Consider the following 23,560-nt stretch of genomic DNA (forward strand, 5'->3'; position numbering starts at 1 on the left):
CTCCCATTGGTGGCTGGTGTGCAAGTCCATGTTGTCTCCAGGATAGACCAAGTTAAACCGCAATTGTCCATGTCTGGATCCTGCCTGCCTTCGTGCCTGCCTGCCTCTGCACAGAGCGGGGATTGTTCTAAAAAAGTCATGCACAATCATGACGTCAATGCAAGCATTGTGCCAATGCTGAGATCTGGTGTCCTCCGCTCTTGTGTCAACAGTCTATTACTTGTGCAAATCTGCCGCTGACAGCTTGAAGCATGTTTGCTGCGCTACATTAGTGTCTCGGGATACAGAGAGGTTTACATGGTGTTACGATGTACAGCGCCCCGGATACTGGCTTCCATGCTCAAAAGTAACACCGTGTGCGCCTGGCCACCACCCTTCTATTGCAGACTGGGTGTCCGGCTACCATGTACATGAGCTCTCTCGATGCGCGCATGCTTTGTTGGCATGCCAGCACCAGAGCCCTAATTATAATGCCTCATGGTCCCTCTTGCGTCAGGCTTCAGGACCCCTGGAAGGCCTCTAGAGACACAGATCTGTTCCTCCACGGCGTTGGCACTTTGTCTGGATCTTGTGAGGATGATGTCAAATCACCCCAGATCCTTGGCATGTGCCTATCTAGGCCGCCCTATATTTAGACATCCTTAGATCATCCGATTAAGAGAATTTTGAGAGCTAAATTGCGTTCCGACATAGACATCCTCAATTTCTGTAAATCCTATTCCGTAGTAGCTGATCGACCGCGTCATGGGGGTGAGCACGAAGTTGCTGCTGGTTGACGATTCCGGATTGCCATGCATACTAACCCCTTTCGAGATAATAATCACTGAAGCTAGAAGATGATCAGCAGGTCAATTTACGTCTTTTACTGCAGGGAGAGAAGAAGAAGATCGTTGCCGTGCTGCCCAAGGGCGGTCCAGCTGCCAAAAATCCGAAGTACCTCAACTGCGTCGAGAACGGCTTGGGCCTCAGGGAGTGGCTGGAGAGCTTGGGGCACACTTACATCACGACTGCGGACAAGGAGCCTCCGGATTCGGGTGCCCCTCTTATGTGGGCCGATTTATCACCTCCTCTGTGTGTTCAGCATGCATCACGGTGTCCAGACAAGAAGGGCACTCATGTGGCTGTGTTCGCGCAGAGCTTGACAAGAACCTGCCCGACACAAACATCGTCATAACGACTCCATTCCACCCCGCCTATATGACTCGCGAGCGCATCATGAAGGCTCCAAAGCTGGAGCTTATTCTGACAGCAGGCGTGGGCTCTGACCACATTGACCTGCACGCTGCTGCCGACAAGGGCATCACTGTGGCAGAGGTATGCTCTTCTCTGAGGATGCAGCCGATCTCTTCACAGGGCATGTCATTTGTGTTTGCTCACAGATCAAGCAGTTCTCTGAGGATGCAGGCATGTTCTTGGGGAAGGGCTGGCCAGCTGCATCGCGTGCACTCACATGTCATGAATCAGATATCTTATGGTCAGTGCATGCATGTGAATGGAGAATTGGTTTTCCAGGTAACCGGCAGCAATGTGGAGAGCGTGGCAGAGGACGAAGTCATGCGAATGCTCATCCTTGTCAGGAACTTCCTGCCAGGCTACCTCCAGGCATGTCCCCTTGGCTGTTCAATACGCACAGCCTGCCACGCAGCAGGTGATGACAGCAGTGCGCCCAGGACCTGATTGGTGGATTCTGCGCCAACAACCAAGTCATGCCGAGTGCTGCTGTCGCCTCCTGAAGAGCATCAAATGCGCCTGTAGCACACCCAGCGAATGTAATCCTGTGCGAGAGTATCCCTAGATTCATGATCTGTAAGGCTGCGTCTGAACATCTGTATACAATGCTGCTGGGCTAGGTCATCAACAACCAGTGGGACGTGCCGGCAGTGGCAGGGAAGGCCTATGACATCAAGGGGAAGACTGTGGGCACAGTGGGCGGCGGCCGCATCTCCCACCATGTCATGAAACGCCTGGAGGTGTGCGCCTCTCCCATGCACACGCATGCATCTCCTTACTTTTATTTCCACAGTATTGAAGCCTGTCAAATCACATTCTCATCTGAACCGCCTTGGAGGTCACCTTTGAGACAGACCAGCTGGGAATGTACCTTGACAAGCTTCGAAGACTGCAAGCAGCAACTCACACCACCGTACTTCATGCAAACATGCATACCAATGAGTCAAGATTTGAATCTGGACTAGACCCTCTAGTTCTAAATATAGACCCATCTTTGGTACGATATATGAGATGAGAATCCCCAAGCTGCCAATCTGTCGAGAAGTTGGCGTTGATGAGTTTTTGTGCCGTGCAGCCGTGGGATGTGAAGCGGCTCTATTATGACCGCCACCAGAAGGCGGATCGCTTTGATAAGATGGGCGTGGAGTGGGAGAAAGACCTCAACTCATTCCTGTCAAAGTGTGACATTGTCACCATCAACGTGCCCCTCACCGACAGCACCAGGCAAGCTCCCAAGCTCCTTGTGTTCAACTCCAATCTTTACACAGCATACCCCACATGTGAGCGCGACGTACATGGGGTCTTGCAAAGATCTTCTCGAAGTTCACAAGGGATGGAGTTGTTGCAACTTTCCAGCGGGCTGCAGACTCTGCAGCCCATCTGCAAATGCAGCTTGGCACTTTTGGCACAGATAATGCTTCAGATGATCCTATCACAGAGACCACCACATGGGTTGTTTCAATGTCCAAGAATCCTGCATAGCTATTATGAGCCTATACCGTATGCATCAGTGCATCAGGACTGTGCTAAAGGAGGAGGTACTGCCTCGCAGGGGCATGTTCAACAAGGAGACCATCGGCAAGATGAAGCGGGGCGCATACCTCATCAACAATGCGCGCGGTGCAATCGTTGATCAAGACGCTGTTGTGGAAGCACTCAAGAGCGGCCAGCTGGGAGGTCTGTGCACATTATCTCCTCACTGTTTACATAGGTGACATGACTTTAAGAGTGACTAGGACAAGCAAGAGTAGCAGCCGCGCTTGAAACATCCACGCCATCATGGCGGTGAAGAGCTCGAGCGCAGTAATGGAGTAGGACTTACAGCACAAATTATATTCTCAGAAATGCTGCGGGCATGGCTAAGCTTTGCCTGTCATCTGACTGTGCTCCTGCTCCAAAAATAACAGCAACAGCAGCTTATCAGGTGTTCCGTGATCATGTGTGCAGGCTATGCTGGGGACGTGTGGCCACAGCAGCCGGCGCCCCCCAACCACCCGTGGCGCCACATGCCCAACCATGCAATGACCCCCCACGTCTCTGGCACCACTCTGGATGCCCAGGTGCCCCTCTCACTCTTATGATCAAAGCTCGAAACACAGTCCCATACCGGTGTTCCTTTTCTGTCTCCAGCGTAGCTGCTTTCCAGCACCTTGGTGCTCTTATTGTACCATGGCTACACCAGATGATTCTCAGGTGATCAGTTGCTGGGAGAGGATAGGTGATCAGTTGCCTGAAAAGATCCGGAAGTACACAGGGCTGAAGATGCTGTGTTGCCCCTGCATGCATGCAGGAGCGGTATTCCAAAGGGGTGCGCGAGATGCTGGAAGCCTGGTTTGAGCACAAGCCCTTCAAGGAGGATTACTACATTGTGCGCGAAGGGGAATTGGCACCGCAGTACCGCTGAGTTCTCTGGAAGACATGATCAGATGGGAGCGCCGCATGCTGCAGCAGCGAATCCATCAGGAAGCTGGCCTGGCGCCAAGCTTTGGCAAGATGTATTGAACATCTGGTGCTGGGAAAAGGACCTTTTGGGGATTGCAAGAATCCACAATAAGTCAACCCTTTGCTGGCTCCAGGCTGCGAGAGTGCAAGAGATTGCAGGAGGGCTAGGCTTGTCATGCATGATGCCCGATCAGGGCATGTCCAAGGTGGAATGAATGAGGGATACGTTCAATCATTCTTTTAAATACCATGAGTGAAGGTGTATGAACATTGTGCACATTTTGCCTTGCCAGTGGGCCAGAATCCTTCAAATTGGTGCAATGCTTGCCCACTTTGGAAATCTGCTGCAGCAGAGCAGGCCTGTGGTCTGTCGGGTATGAAGGAAAGGTCGGCTGTTCTTGCATTGGAATTTTCCATAGCTTTCTGTTTTGTCTGCAACTGTGTCATCCCAAGCCTGCATGCCTGAAGATGTCCATTTATCTGCAACCCTTCTATAATCCGAGGGTAGAGCGCTTTGGATGGCTCAGCGATGATCACCAGACCTGTGATTGATTCTTCCATTACGTTCTTGCAATATATAGAAGATATCTAATTTTTTTTGAAAGTGAAAGGATGAATATCGGCTTGCAATCGAGACAGTGTGTATGTACGAGTCCAATGTCTTTCTTACAACAGACACAATGGCGTGTAAGAGCATTACCCATGTGCAGGAGCTTTCTGTTCCGTGCTCAGACAAATTTCTCGCAGATCAGATCACACTGTACAGGTAATTTCTTTTCTGATGATTTACACCCTACATACAGCAACTTCGCCGTTGAGATGGCAAAGTGTACGTTTAAACAAAGGAACATTCGCAGTTTAAAAAGCTATCTGCATAGCTGGTGCTGCAGCATGACATTAAAGCTCCTTTCTGCCTCGAATATGCCATCTTTGGCTCATTTTCTTTGCTGGGATCTTGTTCGTTAGGCGAGCCTAGGAGAAGGTTCCACGCCTTCACCAGGAGCTTCGCGACGTGTGGCAGTGCGGCTGTGTCAGGTATGCCAATTGAAACACACGACAATCAGTTCTAAGGGTCGCACAGCCTGCACTCTCCAAAAGCCCTCTGGCAGCTAAACGCGCCACACTTTTATTCGGATCAACTTGCTCTATTCATCGTTGAGCTTATGGATGCATGCTGTGGTGCAGATGCGAGCAGCGCAGCGGCACCCAGCACAGCAGATGCCCAGAAGACCCTCCCTCCCAGGCTCAGTGGAGCAGAGATTCGGGAGAAATTCCTAAGCTTCTATGAGAGCAGGGGGCACACGCGCATGCAGGGGGCATCCCTCATACCAGCAGACCCCACTGTACTGCTTACCATCGCCGGCATGCTGCAATTCAAGCCCGTCTTCCTTGGACAGGCCCCTCGCAGCGTCCCAAGAGCCACTACCACGCAGAAGTGCGTGCGGGTCTCGGACATTGAGAACATTGGGGTGACTGCTCGCCACCACACCTTCTTTGAGGTGAGACAGTAATCTCTCTTGGGCAGTGCATTGCTTGCACTGTGAAGACCTGATGCCAAACTTCCTGAGTGGAAATATGAATAGCCCAAAGCCGCACGGCTCTTTGCATGTGATCATGAGCCATTCTTGATAAGGCAAAGCATTGCAGTGCAAACAGTATACCAATCCATGAAAGTATCATGGCGACGGAGAGCAACGGCAATGTGAGCCATGGAAATGGAGGACTGTTCCGTTCAGAGTTATAAGTGGTGTGCAATTTGCGCTCAGATGCTGGGCAACTTCAGCTTTGGGGACTACTTCAAGGCGGAGGCCATCCAGATGGCGTGGGAGCTGTCGACCAAGGTGCTGGGCATTCCGGCCCAGCGAATCTGGGTCAGCGTGTACAAGGATGACGAGGAGGCCGCTGCGCTGTGGCGCGACGGCGTGGGGTTCCCTGCCGAGCGCCTCGTGCGCCTGGGGGACGAAGACAACTTCTGGGCCAGCGGGTGCGGACTATTCACCGCGTTGGCCCTGTCCCCAGGAGTTTCACTGAATGAAGTACTCTGTATTCCTGGGAATGCTTGTAAAGGCCGCTGCCAATTTGTGCTGTCTCATCCAAAAATGCTTGTGATACCTTCCTCGCTGCGCTTTGTGCAATTCACAACCTCTTGGGTGCCTCAATTGATCTGGCACCAAAGATAGCTTGAATTTGCATCAGATGCAATGCGGAATGCGCTCACTTGCGTTCTGGATGTGGCAGTATATCTTGCAGCAGACCCACTTATGTCATAGAGCATGCCATAATTTGGTGATCCCCGGATCTGCAATTTTGCAGACTCATGCAAGTCAATTTGACTAGCAATGCTTGCTTTGCTTTGCAGGCCCACTGGCCCATGTGGTCCCTGTTCAGAGCTGTACTATGACTTCCACCCCGAGAGGGGCACTGTGGGCGCCAGCCTGGAGGACGACTCGCGCTTTATCGAGTTCTACAACCTCGTCTTCATGGAGTCCAACAGGGGCCCGGACGGCAAGCTGACACCCCTCGCCAACAAGAACATTGACACTGGCATGGGGTTGGAGCGTGTTGCACAGGTATGCTACCACTCAGCATGAAGTTGCAGTTAATATAGCTCCTACAGAATTGTCTGTTAGGCATACAGAGGTTGAGCAATGCATGGTTGTGCTGTCTTCAGCCAGGCCACCACTGTACCTAATGCGAGCATGGGCCCCTTCACATTTTGGTGTTGAAAACACCCTCTCTAACAACACCTTTATTGACATGCAGATCCTGCAATGCGTGCCAAACAATTACGAGACGGATCTGATCTTTCCCATTGTGGCGGCGGCTGGCAAGCTTGCTGGCCTTGACTACCACAGTGCCAGCCCTGGAGAGCAGACAGCCCTCAAGGTAGCAGCCATGCACGTTTGCCTTGCTTGACCACAAGTCTTGGAAGACAACATACATATTTACCTGTGTCCTGGCACTCATTTTAACATCATGGGATACACTCCAAGTAATCAATTAGTAATCATGGCTGCAGGTGATGGGAGATCATGCGAGGGCGGTGGTGTACATGGTCTCAGACGGCGTCTCTCCTTCAAACATCGGCCGCGGCTACGTCTTGCGACGGCTGATCAGGAGGACCATCATGAAGGTGATCCAAATTTCCTGACTGTCTATCCCCAACACAAATATCAGCAAAGTTCAGCTTTGCAGACAAATGGCCGCGGTCGATTCTGAGATGATTGCGCCAATTGTCACAGGGGCGCCTGTTGGGCGTGAAGGAGGTCATGTTGCCCGCACTGGCCGAGACAGTCATTGGGCTGTCGGACGGGTGCGACCCTGCAGTGGCCCAGAACTCGCAGCGCATCATTGCTGAGCTGGCCAGGGAGGAGGAGAAGTTTGCGTCCACCCTGGAAGCAGGTGGTTTCCCATGCCCATCATATGCCGATTTCCTTTGCATGTCGGGATCTCTCGATCAATTCCTTCTCTGGCATACTGCTCTATCGAGGCCTATACACAGCCCAGATTTGCAGAGAGACAGGGCTGCTAATGTTCTTCCCAACAGATAAATTAGATAGGGTTGTTGATGTCTGCTGGCTGCTGAGCAGGTGAAAAGAGGTTGAACCAAGTGCTGGAGGCAGCAGCCTCTCAAAGGGGGGATGGGTCCACTGCAACCGTCAGCGGTGCAGCTGCCTTTGAGCTCTACGACACCTACGGCTTTCCCCTGGAGATCACCCAGGAGATGGCCGCCGAGAGGGACATCCAGGTACTCAGCAGCTGTCAACAATATCAGCAGCACTCTTTGGAGAAACCTTGTCATGCATGCTGATGAGAAATTTGCATGAAAGAGGTCCTTATTTTTGGTCCGAGTCACCTGACCCAAGAGACAATGTGAAGCAGATATTCAAATGGAGCAGATCAAAATACGTAAGATGTAGCGCTGTGCATGGGTAAGAGTGAGAATCTCTGGGTCAGGCATACACTAACTGCAGGGCTGTTACCACATCCGGTTTTTAGTGGTGAATCAAACACTGAATGTAATTATAACGTGACTGAATGTGAATTTACACCCTGCGCAGGTGGACGCGGCCGGCTTTGAGGCGGAGATGGCGGCCCAGAAGAGCCGCTCGCGCGAGGCGGTCAGGAGCATCGACATGACGGCAGGCCACGCCTTGGGAGACCTGGCGCAGCAGCTCGGCCGCACCTCCTTCATCGGCTATGAGCACGGGCCTCTCCGCGTACCGGGGTCCGTCCTCGCCATCCTGCGCGGCGGCAGCAGCGTGGAATCCGCCTCTGCCGGTATGTAGATCGGCTGAAACAAGCGTCACACTTTGGGATGTCCTGTCCTGAATGAACCTATCATGCTCGAACTCATCATGTCCACTCTCTGTGACTCTTCAGGAGCTCATGGGTCTCATGAAATAGGAGATGAATATCAGCACATACCGTTTGTCTGGTCTCATTGAGACCTTTCCCAGGACCAATTCTGTCTCACAAGACCACACACACGGCTGTTGATGCCTGTTTTTCTGCTCCCTCAAAACCTGCTGTTGCATGTCTCAAGAGTCCCCGTGAAATGCGGCAGCTGTCAGTCTCGAGATTCGTACGCGCAGGCGACGAGGTGGAGGTGATCCTAGACAGGACGCCCTTCTACGCTGAGTCAGGCGGCCAGGTGGGCGACCGGGGCTGTCTCACGGGCGTTGCCTCCTCCAGCGGCAACAACGGCGCGGCCTCGAGCTCCGGCAGTGGACTAGAGTTGCGCGTGCGCGACACACAGAAGGCCGGCGGCGGCGCTCTTGTGGTTCACCACGGCAGCATCGAGCGGGGGGACCTCCATGTTGGGCAGATGGTGAGCCCTCCATGCATGCCGACGCTGCCCTCGGCCATCTGTTTGTCTTCTGGAAGCATTCACAGTACCAGTAGTCACCAGTACAATCGGCACACGTAGTAATAATCTTGGAGGCATAGTGTGCACTGGCTGATGGCCTTAGGGAGTGGCGACTTGTGCGCCACATGCATTCTACAAGCAATCATTTGCTTATGTAGGAATGCGTCTGTTGTCGGGCATCAATGCTTCTATCCTGAACATGCTCAGACCATTGCAATGTAGTCAGCTGGAGGAATTGCGAGTTACAAAGAAAATGTGGCGCTGCAGGTGATGGCAGAGGTTGACACGAGCAGCAGACAGGGCGCAAGAAAACACCACACAGCCACCCACCTCCTGCAGTCCGCCCTCAAGCAGGTCCTCAAAGAGGAAGGGGAGATCAGCCAACAGGTGCTCCTCAAGCCCCATCTAATAGACTTTGTGTGGAATCTCTTTTTGGCTGGGTAAGGATATCCCTGAACAGGGCTGAGAAACAGAAACCATCATCTGTAGCAGAGCTCCTGCCACAGTGCCCACCAAAAGCCTGCCATGGTATCACCATCTGGCATTGATGAACATGCAGGGGATTGAATACCGGCTGTCATCATCATTTTGAACATGAAATACTCCTGAATGCAGGGGTCTATGGTAACGGCGGACCGCCTGCGATTTGACTTCAACCTGCACAGAGGCCTGAAGGAGGCAGAGGTTGCCAGAGTGGAGGAGCTGGTGAATGGCTGGGTCACCGAGGACACTGCGCTCACCACTCGGGAAATGCCTTTGGCAGAAGCCAAGGCTGCAGGCAAGGCTTTTCTGCTTCCCTGAGCCTTGCGTGAGAAAAAATTGCAGCGCCAAGGCTGCAGATTAATCACAGATGACCACAACCCATACATGATGACTCGCATTGAGGAGCAAATTACAGGACGCAGATGCAGCGGCACATAGGCAAGCAATTGCCCAGGTCTGTGACCCTCTGGTGTGCAAAAAAACTTCTGAGCTGCATCTCATGAAAAAGGCGGAGGGTGTCTGAAGCAGTGTATTTTGCTCATCTGTGCAGGCGCGGTGGCAATGTTTGGAGAGAAGTACAATGATGCGGCAGTGCGCGTGGTTGAGGTGCCAGGCGCATCGATGGAGCTCTGTGGTGGCACGCATGTCGAGCGAACAGCCCAGGTCAGCTTCTTGCTCTGCCTGGCACATCTCCTGCTATATGTGCATGGCAATCTGTTGGCGTGCCCTGGCGCATGTCAAGCGTCTGGAAGGTTTGATCGCACCACCCTTGTGAGGATGGCCAGCCGGCCGGAGGACAGTGTCTGCATAAAAGTCTAACAATCTGCAGGAGGCTCGGGTTGTGACATTGGATTTGGATGCAGATTGGGGCGTTCAAGATTGTATCGGAGGCCGGCATTGCGTCGGGCGTGCGCCGGATTGAGGCGGTGGTCGGGCCGGCCGCGGTGCAATACCTGAACCAGGTGGACGGCATCGTGCGCACGCTTGCGTCGCAGCTCAAAATCAAATCGGAAGAGATCCCCGGCCGCGTGGCAGGTGAGACACCTGACTCAAAGATTTGAAAACTGCTGCTTTTTGCTGGTGCCCAGAGGGCCTCCTTAGGCAGGATGGCTGCAAAAGCTCTTCACATGCAAGTGCCACAAGCTCTGGCAGATGCACTACTATGGCTGATTCACCTCAATTGTTCATTGAAATTTCTTGGTCAAAATATTACTGCTCGGTGTACCGTGCATTGTTGTGTAGCCGACGTTCTTTCCCTGTTGTTCCTATTGACGTAGTTTCTTATAAACAGGACACTGCACAATTGTGCTTCTGTAAGAGTCCCTGATGAAAGCAAGAGCGGCACCACTTTTTTGCATGTCCTCACCAAAACAGCCAGTCCTGGTATGTCTTGACATGCGTGAGTCAGTGGAGTGGCCAGGCCTTGACATAGATTCCATGTGGTGCAGCGTTGGCGGAGGAGGCATACAGTGCGCAGAAGGAGGTGGCGAAGCTGCGCGCTGAGCTGGCGCTGGCCAAGTCAGCCGCGCTGGCCGACAGTGCTGCAACTACCGCCAGCGGCGCACGAGTCGTCGTCTCGCGCCTGGACGGCATCGACAACAAGGCCCTGCAGGTGCTCTCCTTGCTGCCGGATACACTCTGTCAGCACATAACTGTAAAGATGTCTATTTTCCTCCTCCTGCGTCTTTTTTTTCTGTCTTTACAGCCACGCAAAATTATATGTGAAACATTGGTGGTGTACGATTTGGTGGCATGGCGTCAGAGTTCATTGTAGGCCGATATTTCTGCCAGAAATGGCAAGGCCAAGGAAGGGAATGATTTTGCCTTAAAGCACGGTGGTGCTGTGCCCAACATGACACCATCGCTTCTTGACAGGATGTTTTATGAGTGAATGGTCAAGATGACATTATTACTATGATAGGTGTGATAGGATTTCGCATGGGTGAATGGTTCTGCCCGAGCAGGAGGCTGCCAAGGGCTTGCAAGAGCGCCTCGGCGATGACTCAGCGGTGGCCCTGATGGGGGTGTCTGAGGAGGGCAAGGTTGCCATTGTGGTGGCCCTCGGAGGAGGCGCGGTGAAAAAGGGCCTCAAGGCGGGAGCAATTGCCGGGAACCTGGCGAAGCTGTGCGGCGGTGGCGGCGGCGGCCGACCGAACCTGGCCACTGCCGGTGGCAAGGACCCCGCCGGGTTGCCCGCTGCGCTCGAAGCCGCTGAGACACAGCTCATGGAGCAGCTTTGATAGTCGTGCACTGGTCTAAAGTGGTATGGCGGGAGGGTGTATACATTATATAAAAAGTTTAAATACGTTTGGTGGAGTCTCATTTTGACTGTCTAAGCACTGATAGCACTGTTTTTGTTTATCGATTTAAGCTTGAAACACATTGCAAAAATTTAAAGCACTGCATGCATGATCCCAGTCTAAAGAGTCGTGTATCTTTTCAGGCAACATGTAATAGCACACATCCATCTAAGTGTTCTTATTCCAGGCAACAGCACAAGGACAGGGGCTGCAGAAAGCTGGGTCACAGGACATGCATGACATGACAGTTCCACCAAGCTGATTGGTCTGCCTACTGCCAGTTCCGCTCCACTGGCTCATCGCGGCCGATGATGTCAGCAAGCGCCGCACCCGACATTGGGGTCGGCAGCGGCGCGCGGCGCATCCCGGGCCGGGAAAAGTCCTTGTACCATTCGCCCTTCACCCCCTTGACCAACTCCTTGGGACTGCGCCGGAACATGCCCACCGCCAGCTCGCGGATCCTGCGGTTGCCGAGCGCCTTCTGCGTCTGACTCAGCGTCTGCTGGCTCTCGAACGCCTCGATTAGCGCCTTGACAGCGTTGCGCGCGCACCTCGACCCATGGATCTGCCCCACAACACACCCCGCCCTCAGAGCTGTCCGAATGATCTCGTCATACTCATTTGAACACAAAATTTGCAAGTTCGAATTCAGAGCCATACAAGACAGAACAAGCGCGAAGAAGGGAAAATAGGTTGCCTTGGTTAGGCAACATTCCCGCTCAGCCCAGGAAATGGGCATGTTCAGAGGCACCACAGAAGCCACAGTCTGCTTACCACCTGTCACACATGCTTTATGCACGGCCTGAAGAAATGTGCCGCAAGCCTAAGGCCCTTACAATTGCAGACTGAATCGAGGCCTACCTGCAGTGACTTTGGCTCAAACACCAAAACATCCATGAAAAGCAAATTGGAGGAGATACCTTGATGCCAATGTTCTGCAGGCCGGCAAGGCGGCAGATACTCTCCATGAGCTTGCTGGCACGGATGCCGCTGCCGCTAGTCATGGGGTAGGCATGCAGCGTCACGCGCCCGTACTTGGCCGTTACGGGGTGGATGATCGTGTGCCCCCGAAACCGCGGCACATAGAACAGGTTCTTCGACGCCTGCACACAGCAGCGCCCGGCGCAGTGAGTCATCATAACCTTGACAGTTATGTCTCACCGCGTGAGACCTTGCATAGAGATCCTGCAAGTAAGAACAGAAGCAGCCACCCCCCAACAGCAGTCATGTCTGGCAGGGAACCTTGCATGAACATCCTGCGAATAAAGAGACAAGATAAGCAAGAGTGTCGTGCCTGAGCATAGGCCTTCTTGACAGAGTCCGCCAGCTCTGCCGACCTGCCGACGCCCATTCCCAACACACCCTGCAGAGCCATCACAGAGTCTCACTGTACAACTTGACAGCCCCAGCAGCACGTTGCAGTACTGTAGACAGCACTCGATACAGTCATGGTGCGCTGCAATGGCCATGGAGTGGGAGAGGAGCGCACCGCAAAATTGCCGACCACAACCATGGTGGAGAACCTGCCGATGCCACCAGAGCGCGTGCCCTTATTTGAGCGGTTCACATCCACCACCTGCCCAACGGATAAAATGTTGAAAAGCTGATAATCTCGTTGCCAAGAAACATCCGGTTCCTTGAAGAAGGGCTGTTTCCAGATATCTGCATGTGGCATGCAGCCTGCAATTTTGGGTTATGTAGGCCCATGTTGGGTGCATGCATGGTCTGCCAGTCACATTGGGAAAGGGCATGAAGACTGGGCCATGCCTGCATTTTGAAGTCCGACATGAAGTCTGCCATCTCTACTTCCATGCGCTCCTCGTTCTCTGAGCCTCGTTGCATTGGCGGCGTACCGCCCCTGCCCTTCAGGATCTGCGTCAGATGGAACCTGCACGCGCAATGGAAGTTTGATACTTTCAGCTCATGCCATTCACTCCCCAATTTTTTGGGTCTGTCCTTATCTGTAACAAGATTGCCTGATTGTGGTCGGAATAGGCTCTCCCCAGTAACATTTACTCCCATGCTGGATCTTGCGCATCTAAAGCTGACAACAGCGCTTGGAACTAGGTGGAGTGACCTTGTGGCATGTCAGGCTTGCGTCAGGCTATCTGCTGAGGGACGTGAAACTCACCGCGCCTGCGTTTTGCTCATGCTAAAGAGCGGGTCGTCCTCATCCAGCTCTTCATCCTCGTCAGCGCTGAGCTCTCCTCTTCGCCGAGAAGAACTGAGCACGGTGGCATCCTCGTGAATCTCATCATCCTGAGCCACCTGCATATCCATGCAAACTTCAGGATTCAATCAAATTTCACACTCAGGTTCAAATGGAGACCAGAGTGTGAGCATACATTTGGTAGTTCGATGCGATGTGCACCTGCTGGGCATACTGCCTCATGTCTGCCTCAAACGCTGCGACTCCAAAGTCATCCACTGGCTCCTCAGCATCCTGTCCATCTCCACTGCTGCCAGATGTTTGTGTCTGCGCGCAGTTTGAAAATCAGAGAGATGCACGAATCTACTGCAAGATTTGAGCACAGGAGATGCTCAACTGTAAGCAGCACCCACCGCAAACCCGGCTGCATGGCGAAGCTGTGAATTTAGCCTCTGATTACTCCACTTTGATTGATGGTTACTCCTGTCAGCTCGTTCAGCATCATATGGTCTGCTAGAAACAGATGGTGCACTCCAACTGTTGAGAGATCTCTGCTGCGCTAGAGGAGTTGTTGCAGCTTGCGAGCAGGAAGATGAAGCATTGACACTCTTTGCAAGCGCAAGATCTTCCCTGATGCCTGATCTGAATGCCCTCAAGACAGTCTGGGAGAGGCGCCTAAAGCTCATGCCGACCCACCTAGCAACAGCTTAGCATGCAAGCAATGTCATGTCCTGTTGAATCCTAATCAGCAGAGCTAGAAACTTTGTTTTGCATCGATTTTACTCTTTGTCCCAGACCTTTGTACTCACACAAATCGGGCAAGTGAGATCGTCCGAGGGGCTCTAAACTCTTGACAGCACAAATGAAGCAACCCTGACCTGTCAGACATGTATATTTATTGCTGCGATTCGTTCTCTTCCTGTTGCTCTGGGGATTGCCAGAAGGACCTGCCTGACCTATGCAGCCAAACTTGGCTAAAGGCTGCCAATGCCCAAGCTCAGCCCAAGCTCAGCCATTCGTCTTGGAGTCCAAGTTGAGCTAATTGTGCGTCAAGGAAAGGTTTTTGCTCGCTTGAGTATTGTCAAAGACCACAGGACAGCTTCGATGCCCCAAAGATTTCGGATGCTACTCTAGTGCTAGCTGCATGGCCTGAATTGTTTCGTGAAAGTAGCTGAGTTTGCTTTTATCATCAGGTGATTGCCTTGAAATGTCACAGAAACTGACTCCCAAGCTCATACGCAAGCTTTTTCCGGAGCAGAATAGCAAAGAAATTGAGCGGCTCAATGTCTCGGCAAAGGACATCGTGGAGGTGCGTTTCCAGCTCATGCTCTGTACTAAGAACATCATGAGTCTTCATCACATTTGGTCTGGATGACAACAACATTGTGGGCGCACGCATCTTTTCCTAGTGCGGGTTCTTCGGCTGCTCTGCTGGGGATCTGGGAAGGATTCATCTCAATCAGTCTTATACCTGTGCGTCAAAGAAGCAAAGCTGTGCATGTGGGCAGGTTGGTGACTTGACGACATGCCCTAGCTTGATCAGACTCGACCTGAGCCTGAACAACATCCAGGACACGAATTTTGCAACCACCTGCCAGCAGATCAAGTGGCTATCACTTGCAAACAACCCGATCGCCGACGTGGGACCACTGCAGTGTCTCACAAACCTGCAGGCAAACATTTTTTGCCTCCGCTGTTGCCGATTCCTCTGTGCATGCAGGACCGTCAAGTTGCCATTTCAGCAAGGCTTTATTGGGGTGGGCCGCATTTGACACTTGGTGTCATCATGATGCAGGTTCTGAATGTGGGCCATGCAAAGTTGGCTGGCAAGATCAGGATACAGGGTCTTGACCAGCTGGGTGCCCTCATTCTTAATGACAACCAGATCACATCTATCTCAGGCAAGCGCTCTGCTTGCCCGCAACAGCTTAAGACAGCGATGCATTGCTGCATGCGGAGTGTTTTCAAAATATAATTGATTTGTGTTACCGTAAAGGCATGCTTTTTTGCGAAATGGCTGGTGCATGCAGGGTTGAAGCGGCTGCCAAACCTCAACACACTTGTGCTGAAGCAAAATGCCTTCAAGGAACTGGGCACCAGCCTGCACAAGTGCGGGGGCCTGCAGAAGCTCTCGATGGCGCACAACCAGCTCAGCAGCATCGGGGACGCGCTCTCGCACTGCACAGCGCTCAAAGAGCTGCGGCTGAACCACAACGCCATCGATTTGTTGCCGGCTGAGCTGGCGGCAAATTCCCAGCTGCGCATCTTGGACCTGGGAGACAACCCCATCGCAGACACAGACGCACTCAAGGTGCAAAGACTAGCTCATCGCGTGTGTGCCTGTGAGACTACGATCTTGTGGGGTAATGTATGTTTGCAATCACACTGTGCCTAACAAAGAAACCTCAGCATAATTTTTGCTCTGGGCTGTTATTGAAAGCCATCTATGGGGTGGTTTTCCTTCAGAGTATCAAAGTCCAACAGACGATCATCTACCAAGAGGCCATGGCTGTGTGTTGAGGGGGCGCGGGCTTTTCTGTGTGCAGGTCCTGGCAGCGCTGCCCTGGCTGAGGAATTTGAATTTGAAAAGCTGCGGAGTGTCCCAAACAGATGACTACCCGCAGAGCATCCTGCGCATGCTGCCGAACCTGGATGTCCTGGACAACAAGCGGGTGGCAGCTGAGCGCTCAAAGCAGCCCAAGGCAGCACTGCAGATTCCCAGCACAGCAGAAGTTGCTGCAGCACAGCACACAGCAGAAGCAGCCCGGCAGCATGCAACACAGCCCGCTGCGGGCATGCCAGATAGAAAGGACAGGACAAAGTCAGCGTCAACTTCGGCAGGTGGCGCTGGCTTGTCAGCAAATGTAGGGAAGGACAGAGCCGCAGGGAAGAGCAGAGATAAAAAGATGCCAGTCTCTGAGGCGGAGGCGAGGGATGGCACGCAAGCAAAACAGAAGAAGAAGCGTGGTGTGCCAGAGCAAGAGATGCAGGATGTGGGCGAGCAGACATGCATGCGTGATGGCGCAGCAGAGAAGGACAGCGTAGGTGCGAGAAAGAAGCAGCGGTTGCAAGACGAGGAGAGGGGACCAAGAAAAGAGACGGCAGCCGTCACCAAGGCTTCAGGTGACAAGACTCCTGGCAAAAGTTCTGTGACAGAGCAAGGCGGCTTGCCTGACACTAGGGCCCCACACAGACCGGCAATGGTGGGAGTTTTTGAGGCACATCCAGACGCAGGCGACAGAAAGCAGCAGAAGGTGACCGCACTGGCACGAGGCGCACAGGTGTGTGCTTCATGCGAAAGTGCTATCACGAATGACTTTGACAAGACTGTGCTTTCTACGCTGTGTACCTGACAGTGTCTATGCTGTCCAGATCTAGTACACTGCATGAGATGGTTTGTGTCTCTGCTTTGAACAGGCTGCTGCTCTTCTGGCAGCCGAACCAGAAGCGCTCGGCACAGCAACTGGATGGTCTTGGGAGGCTCCGGCACCGGGTGCTGCAACAGATCCGGGGATGTCAACTGACAAGCATAATGGCAAGGCAGGGCAGAAGACGTCAGCGAAGCCGGAGCAAGCTATTATACGACCAGAAGCAGTTGTGCGGCTGCCAAAGAGCAAGAAAGCCAAAAGCAAGAAAGCAAAACAAGGCGCAGCATGAGCAAGTCTCTTGTTTGGGATTTCAAACTTGTACTCTGTGGCACATCATGGGCAATGATTGCTGGGCAACACAGTCGTGTAAGATCTTCAGATTCTCATCACTGGAGACAAAATCCATGCACTTCAGTTCTCTTGTTCAACTGTATTCCCGATGTTCAAAAAATGAACACGTGAATCCGGCAGGACTCAGAATCTGGGGAGCTCGCTATGCTTCTCCCACAAGTAAGTTTCCTCTCCCAGGAGGTGTGCTGCAGGGTGCTGTCTGGAAGTGTGCCCTCCTGACTGCTGCTGCCCCACAGAGTGCCCCTCAAATGCATCTGCTTCACTGCTCCACCGCTGAAATGTGAACTCCCTGCAATCACAGGCACATTACATCACACATCTCCGGTACATAATCACCATCACTGTGCATGAATTGCACGATCGGACATTTGCAACTGTGTGGCCAGGAGGTGTTTGTATGTTTGATGCACTTTTCACCGTCATTCCTACTTTGGCGCTCACACTGCCTTTCATGTATGTATTCTCTCCTGGTGCAATTGGGTGCCATACACGCTGACAAAAAACCACGGCATTCAAGTTCTTTTGGAAGGCCCTCAGATGTGTCAGCAACTTGCCTGGTGCCAAAAATCTTGCGCAGCGTGGGGCCCAGAGTGACAGTGTGCATGTCAGAGCGTGAGCGCTTCATAAACCTGCCACAGCTGTATGGTAAGCGGGGCAGCAGGCCTTGACTTGTACCTGCGCAAGCAAGGAGCAAATGACCTCATGACAACCTTCACAGGATCTTGCAGAAGGATCTGCAAGATATTCAATGTTCTTAGTGCTGTGGCTGCAACGGGCAGTCAAGTAGCCTGTAAGTCAGAGACACATGGTTGAAGGGACTTGTTATGAGGCAACGATGAAGAAGTGCACGACAAATGTGATCGATGGTCCAGAGGCTCTTTAGAAATGTTAGGAGCGGTGGCGGACACTGCAATGTACCTGGTTCCCTGAAGAGGAGGTGCATGATAGAACCAACCAACAGGAGGCTGGATAGCACGAGCATAGGTGGAACAAAGCTGCCTCCATTCGCATCTGCAAGCGTGCCGATCAGCACAGGCCCGCAAAAGCTGCCCACACTGCCCAGCATCTTCATCAGCGCAAATCCTGCAGCGCATCAGAACAATCATCAGCATGATGATGATAATATCAATATGATGTCAGCAAATGCCCGGCTGCAGACGATGTTGCACCGAGAAACAAGACACGCAAATCCAGAACACACCGACTGCCTTGTGAACAGTGCATGTACAGTAACCCTTGCCATTCTCAAAGGGCATGAGATTCAGGGGGAGGACTTTGCACCTGCCGCAGCATTGGTGCCCTGCAGAATGGCAGCAGGCCAAGATAGGAGCGGCCCATGAACCGCCCAGATGCCTCCGGCCGCGAGGCTCAGGCAGATGAAGGCCGCCCATGTAACTCGTCCCATGAAAGCAGGCATGAGCGCCAGGAAGAGTGCACCCAGAAACAAGGACACTGCGCCATGCCACTGCCTCTCCGCCGCCCTCTTTGACAGCTTCGCATTCACCTGCACGCACCTTGCATGTGCTTGCGTCTGCCGTCATGCGAAGATCTTTCAAATGTTGCAATCGTGGATCCTTAATCTTGCTGTCTGCAAGGATCTGGTTGTGCAGCTTATTTTTTGGTGTGACTAACAATGGGGAGAGCCTAATCTGACCACGATCAGGCAAACCTGGTACAGATCAGGTCACTTGCACATACAAAGTGAATCTCTGGTGTGATTCTGCTCTACTAATTTGGCAGCTGTATGGCTGCTTGTAACATGCAATTTGCAGCACCGCATGACATGATGATCAAAGATATCTGACATACGCGGCAAGGTGAATTTTTTTAGAGAGGGAATTCAATCACGCACCAGCATGCATACGGAAGCAATTCCAAAGGGGATGCCTGACAGCAACGCTGCTTGTACCGTGTCCCATGTGCTTGCACCTGCCTCCTGAACATCTTCTGCTTGGTCGGCTGCCCCTGCTGTCCCTGCATGTACCGAGAAGACTCCGTGTCAGCCTTTGTGTTACTTCTATGAAAGCTGCAGCTGTGCTGGGTGCTGGGTGGTAATCGGTAGGTCTACCTGGGGCTGAGTCAGTGTCGAGGATGGTGTGGATTATGATTGGACCCCAAAACACAATGCCATCCAGCCCAGTTGTTACCAGCGTCCACACAATTCCCAGGTACCTGGCACGCAACACCAGACCAGTTGGCGTCTTGGCCATGGAATTTATTTAATTTTCCCATGGTGACCAATGCTGTAGTCACGGGGGAAAGGTAGTCAAGCAGAGCATAAACACCATTTGGGCCACTCAAAGCCACAGATACACTTGGCAGCCACCCACCAGATACACCAGTTCTTGTAGAAGGGCTGACTGGACTGCGGCTCCTCAGTTTGTGAGATCCTCAGCTTCGTGACCATCTGCTCCTCCCCTTCCACTGGCGCCGGTTTAGCCCCTGACTGCTTAAACTTCCTGCATGTCCCACCTCGTAACGATGGGATCTCACAAATGTGAGCGTCCAACCTTCAATGATAGGATCTCATCGTCAGGAACTCTTCCATGTCACCAATGATGATGGGTCCTCTTGGTTTTTTGCGCAGAGAGCGACATCAAGAGCCTCAGGAGCGTGTGAGGAACATCCAATCCTATAAGCCTCTCGGCAACGCCTCCAAGGCATCTCAGTGCAAGCAAAACATTGCAACATTGCAGAAAAATGCACGCAGAGTTGGGGCATTGAAGTGCTTCAGGATTTGCGCCAGTTTTTGCGCTGGCAATCCATGCTGGTGGAGGAAGTGCAAGAATCGAGAACGCTGGAGAGCAAAAATTCAGGTATTGCTTGAAGTACCTAGTCCTTAAGGACTGTAGTAATATTAACATCCACTTTTGCTCTATCCTTTAAGGCATTCACCTGTCGATCAGCCACTGGCGCTCGTCGGGGGCGAGAAAGGAGGCTTGTTCAGGGCTGTGGGCCAGCAAACACCAGATGGCAATGCCCAGGGCCACCGCTGGGAAGCCCTCCAGCAGGAACAGCCACTGCCAGCCGCGCAACCGAGCCAAGCCGTTCAGGGAGAGCAGGGCGGCTGCTATGGGTCCCCCCAGGACCCCCGCAACTGCAGTGGCGGTTGACACCGTTGTGTATGCCACCCCCAACTCCTTGTCGTCATAGAACAGCGCCAGCGAGTACCACATCCCTGCGCATGAAAGCGCTTTTGCAAGCATTCTCAAAGTTTTAATAAAATATTGTGCACGAACATGAATATGATATACATCATGATTGTCGTTACAGAGTTAAAGATGCAGTACATGCAAGCTGCATCTTGACCGCTCAAGGGCCAGAAACACCCCACAAAGATCTCATCCCACTCCTTGTTCTGGGTCCAAGCCCTCTTTTTGCTCATGCATCTGTCCCCCATATTATGTTCAATTGCGGTGGCACTCAGTAGGTAAGAAATTAGGATATTTGATAGAGGGACAGTGGGTCTGTACCAGGATAGGCTCCACTCTCTGCCAAGCCCAGGATGAGTCGGAGGGTGTAGAACTGGGCACTGGTCTGCATCCATGCAAACAGCGTAGCAACGAGCCCCCACACAACAACGATTGTGCCCAGAAACTTGGGCGCTCCAACCCTGCAGTGGCCAGCACAAGACATGAGCAGTCACAGAAATGGTCTCTTTGATGGTGGGAGCAAGTCATAAAATAGGGGGAATCGGCCCTCACCTTGCACAGACATATGTGGAAGGCACCTGGAATACCATGTATCCTAGAAAGAACAGCCCTGCACCTCCAACAGGTATATCAGGGACGGATGAGCCCCCCAGCATTTCAGTTTGGCGCATAAACAGAAAGATCATGCAGCACATCGATTACAGTGCCTTGCCTTACCTGATCCGAGGCCATACACAGTATGGGAGAACTTTAGGTCGTGATTGAGCTGCAAAGCTGCATATGACAGATTTGCTGCACCACACCATCGGCGAGTTAGTCTCCTGGCCACAACTCATTATCTTTGCTCGAGACGTGAACTGGCCGGTCAGTGACTCACCACGGTCAATACTGCACAAAAGAGCCACGCTGAAAAAGAAAGGCAAGAGGTGGTGGTCCACTTTTCGGAGCACAGCCTTCCCATAAGTGCCCTGTTGCACAGAGAACCTGTGCTGTTCTTGGACTCCATTTGGCAGTGCCTCAGAGGGACGCATGCATGCTGCCTGAGAGGCATCATGAGCATAGCTTTCTCTGCCATGCAAGGCCTGCGCGTGTGCAACATGCCATTGGATTGAATAAAATGGGCTGTGCGTGCTAAGTTGTCTGGGTAGGATATCAGGGAATTGACTCCTCGTACCTGCTCTGGGTCATCACCGGATGGGGTGCTGCTCAATGTATACACAGGGCTCTCAGCCGATCCAGGAGCTGCTGATGAAAATTTCGGTAGCAAATTGGAAGTCTCATCTGCAACAGCGTCCTTGGCTGCATGCACGTGTCCCCTGATGCCTAACATGCCATCTCCTCTTGTGACGTTGATTTATGAGCTGTACGATGGCAAGCGCAATTCATTTGAGAAACAATTTGCACTCACCTGCTGTGTGTGTCATTTAATGCTTCAGGATAGCTTCATGACCAGGAGGACTCGAGCGACCAGCAACGCCAACACCCCATTCCAGAACCTCTAGGAACGGGGATCGGGTAGCGGCGTTGTCAAGATCGAAATCTTGATGCTTGCGTAGTCCTCGGATCAATACAAGAGGTGGGCTCGTGTGCGAAATAGTCCTCAGATCAGGTACGATGTTACCATTTTGTTTTGGTGCCCGGGGAATCAGTACTACAGACAGACAGACATTCAATGTAACAGTGAGATGACAACTTTGAGTCATTAACGATACAGGTATGTTGTGCAATTGAACTTGTTAGCGTGAATATCGAAGTCTCAAAGGACGCCTATTTTGGGGGGTTTCTGTGGCAGCTTCCTGAGCACCCTCTCTCACCTTGGACTCCCTCAGAACTTGTGGGAGGGCAGGAATCCCCCTCGAGGCTCTCGAAGCAGTCGATCATCAATGAGCTCTGGCTGTGACACATGTGCATGCTGGTTAAGCCTCCCAATGCAGCAATTGAATGGCGCTTGGAGGCCTCAGGCAGGCTACTAGGAGTTTTTGACTCTGCCGGAGGACCCTGCCATGCCAGTGGCAATTGCAAGTATGCCAGCGATTTCTGCAAAATTATTACAGTCACCGTTGTACAGCTCATCTGCAGCGCATATAAGCAATACTTCCATGCAAGGGGGCGAGACACCACTCCCAGCACTGACCTGAATTCAGGCCCGAAGATTCAGGAACCCTCCGGCATGGGCCATATGAGACAGGCCCTGCATGCAATTGCAGGCAGGCACCCAAACAATTGCAAAACTCCAATTAAGATATGTTCACAACTCGCCAGCTGTCCTGGATCTCTGGAACGGCATTGAAATTTGACAACACTCTGTGTCTGCCCTTCATTATCTGCAACGTCAGTAGAGAGGCTCGCAGCTTCACATTCTCTCTCCCTAATAATATTGCATACGGTCCTTTAAAACTTGCAATAATTCGGAAATGATGCACTGCAGCATTCTGCTCTCGGTCCTCACAGATGACAGAGCACAATTCTTTCATACTTCACCGAGAAACACACACCAGCCCAATCTGTCCGTATGTGTGTGCAGTAGCATTGCAAAGAGCTATGAACGAGCTCCAAAACCCCAACAAGAGGCCCCCATGACGGTAGCAAGACCAATTAAGGATCTCACGACAGTCACAAACTGCCAGGAATAAAGGGCGACATGATATGGATGCCGAAACACCACTTGGGGCCGTCTATGATGACCCACATGGCCATCACACACTCAGAGTCCCTCCAGACACTTTCAATATTTGGCGCAGGGAAAAGAGCTTCACCAGGAGTCGACTTCATCCCTCAGCCTCCCCTCTGCAGTGGGAGCCGGCCCCTTCAATTGCCTGGCCGGCACCCTTCCCCTGCCCCTGTCTTTCCCAGCTGCACTCCCTTCGCCATCCTCTCCACCCTCATCTACAGACCTCAAGCTCGCACCGCTCTCACTCCTACTAACAGCTCGCGAGGCTCCATTCCTCTTTCGGCGAGCTTTAATGACCTGCGTCCCAGAGCCGCTGTCCTCGTCCGAGGCGCTGTCACTGCTTCCATTGATCCTGCTGAGGATGGACCGGGTCCTGATCAGTTGCGTCCCATTACGGCCCCTGCCGTTGGAACTCAAATTCGAACTTGCAGTCGAGAAATCATCGTCGGACCCGCTGTCGCCTTCGTCCATGGAGGACTGGCTTCTGCGCATGCGGTAGCTACGCGCAGCTACCTCAAATAGCCCGTTGGCGCCGGACAGCCCC

The 23,560-nt window shown here is 52.5% G+C and overlaps 5 protein-coding genes across 5 annotated transcripts; 3 read left to right on the forward strand and 2 right to left on the reverse strand.

Moving 5' to 3' along the window:
* Positions 1–744: 744 nt before the first annotated feature.
* On the forward strand, positions 745–3,634 carry COCSUDRAFT_57670 (NAD-dependent formate dehydrogenase 1B; the record flags this gene model as incomplete). The annotated part of the gene is made up of 9 exons (XM_005645009.1): positions 745–750; positions 872–1,034; positions 1,136–1,314; positions 1,513–1,572; positions 1,851–1,970; positions 2,306–2,521; positions 2,763–2,907; positions 3,178–3,290; positions 3,521–3,634. The coding sequence occupies 9 exons, from the start codon at positions 745–747 to the stop codon at positions 3,632–3,634; spliced, it is 1,116 nt and encodes a 371-aa protein (XP_005645066.1).
* A 718-nt stretch (positions 3,635–4,352) lies between these two features.
* On the forward strand, positions 4,353–11,265 carry COCSUDRAFT_37790 (alanyl-tRNA synthetase; the record flags this gene model as incomplete). The annotated part of the gene is made up of 16 exons (XM_005645010.1): positions 4,353–4,359; positions 4,927–5,171; positions 5,439–5,656; positions 6,032–6,242; positions 6,436–6,558; positions 6,692–6,805; positions 6,915–7,144; positions 7,309–7,420; positions 7,734–7,953; positions 8,268–8,503; positions 8,810–8,929; positions 9,158–9,320; positions 9,576–9,688; positions 9,889–10,060; positions 10,474–10,637; positions 10,990–11,265. 16 exons carry the CDS (start codon positions 4,353–4,355, stop codon positions 11,263–11,265), a joined length of 2,724 nt encoding a protein of 907 aa, XP_005645067.1.
* Positions 11,266–11,596: 331 nt separating this feature from the next.
* Positions 11,597–13,976, reverse strand: COCSUDRAFT_57673 (hypothetical protein; the record flags this gene model as incomplete). The annotated part of the gene is made up of 8 exons (XM_005645011.1): positions 11,597–11,890; positions 12,246–12,428; positions 12,641–12,688; positions 12,815–12,901; positions 13,132–13,213; positions 13,457–13,593; positions 13,697–13,801; positions 13,956–13,976. The coding sequence occupies 8 exons, from the start codon at positions 13,974–13,976 to the stop codon at positions 11,597–11,599; spliced, it is 957 nt and encodes a 318-aa protein (XP_005645068.1).
* A 705-nt stretch (positions 13,977–14,681) lies between these two features.
* Positions 14,682–16,998, forward strand: COCSUDRAFT_43951 (L domain-like protein; the record flags this gene model as incomplete). Its single annotated transcript, XM_005645012.1, has 7 exons — positions 14,682–14,783; positions 14,983–15,114; positions 15,270–15,333; positions 15,505–15,785; positions 16,021–16,146; positions 16,402–16,519; positions 16,892–16,998. The coding sequence occupies 7 exons, from the start codon at positions 14,682–14,684 to the stop codon at positions 16,996–16,998; spliced, it is 930 nt and encodes a 309-aa protein (XP_005645069.1).
* A 3,236-nt stretch (positions 16,999–20,234) lies between these two features.
* COCSUDRAFT_8729 (MFS general substrate transporter) lies at positions 20,235–21,286 on the reverse strand (the record flags this gene model as incomplete). The annotated part of the gene is made up of 5 exons (XM_005645013.1): positions 20,235–20,371; positions 20,667–20,806; positions 20,898–20,955; positions 21,063–21,137; positions 21,223–21,286. Coding segments are annotated over 5 exons (474 nt in total), but the record flags the coding sequence as incomplete, so codon positions are not given.
* Between the last annotated feature and the right edge of the window lie 2,274 nt (positions 21,287–23,560).

The sequence above is a fragment of the Coccomyxa subellipsoidea genome (assembly GCF_000258705.1).
Source record: "Coccomyxa subellipsoidea C-169, whole genome shotgun sequence".
Taxonomy (NCBI): Eukaryota; Viridiplantae; Chlorophyta; class Trebouxiophyceae; family Coccomyxaceae; genus Coccomyxa; species Coccomyxa subellipsoidea.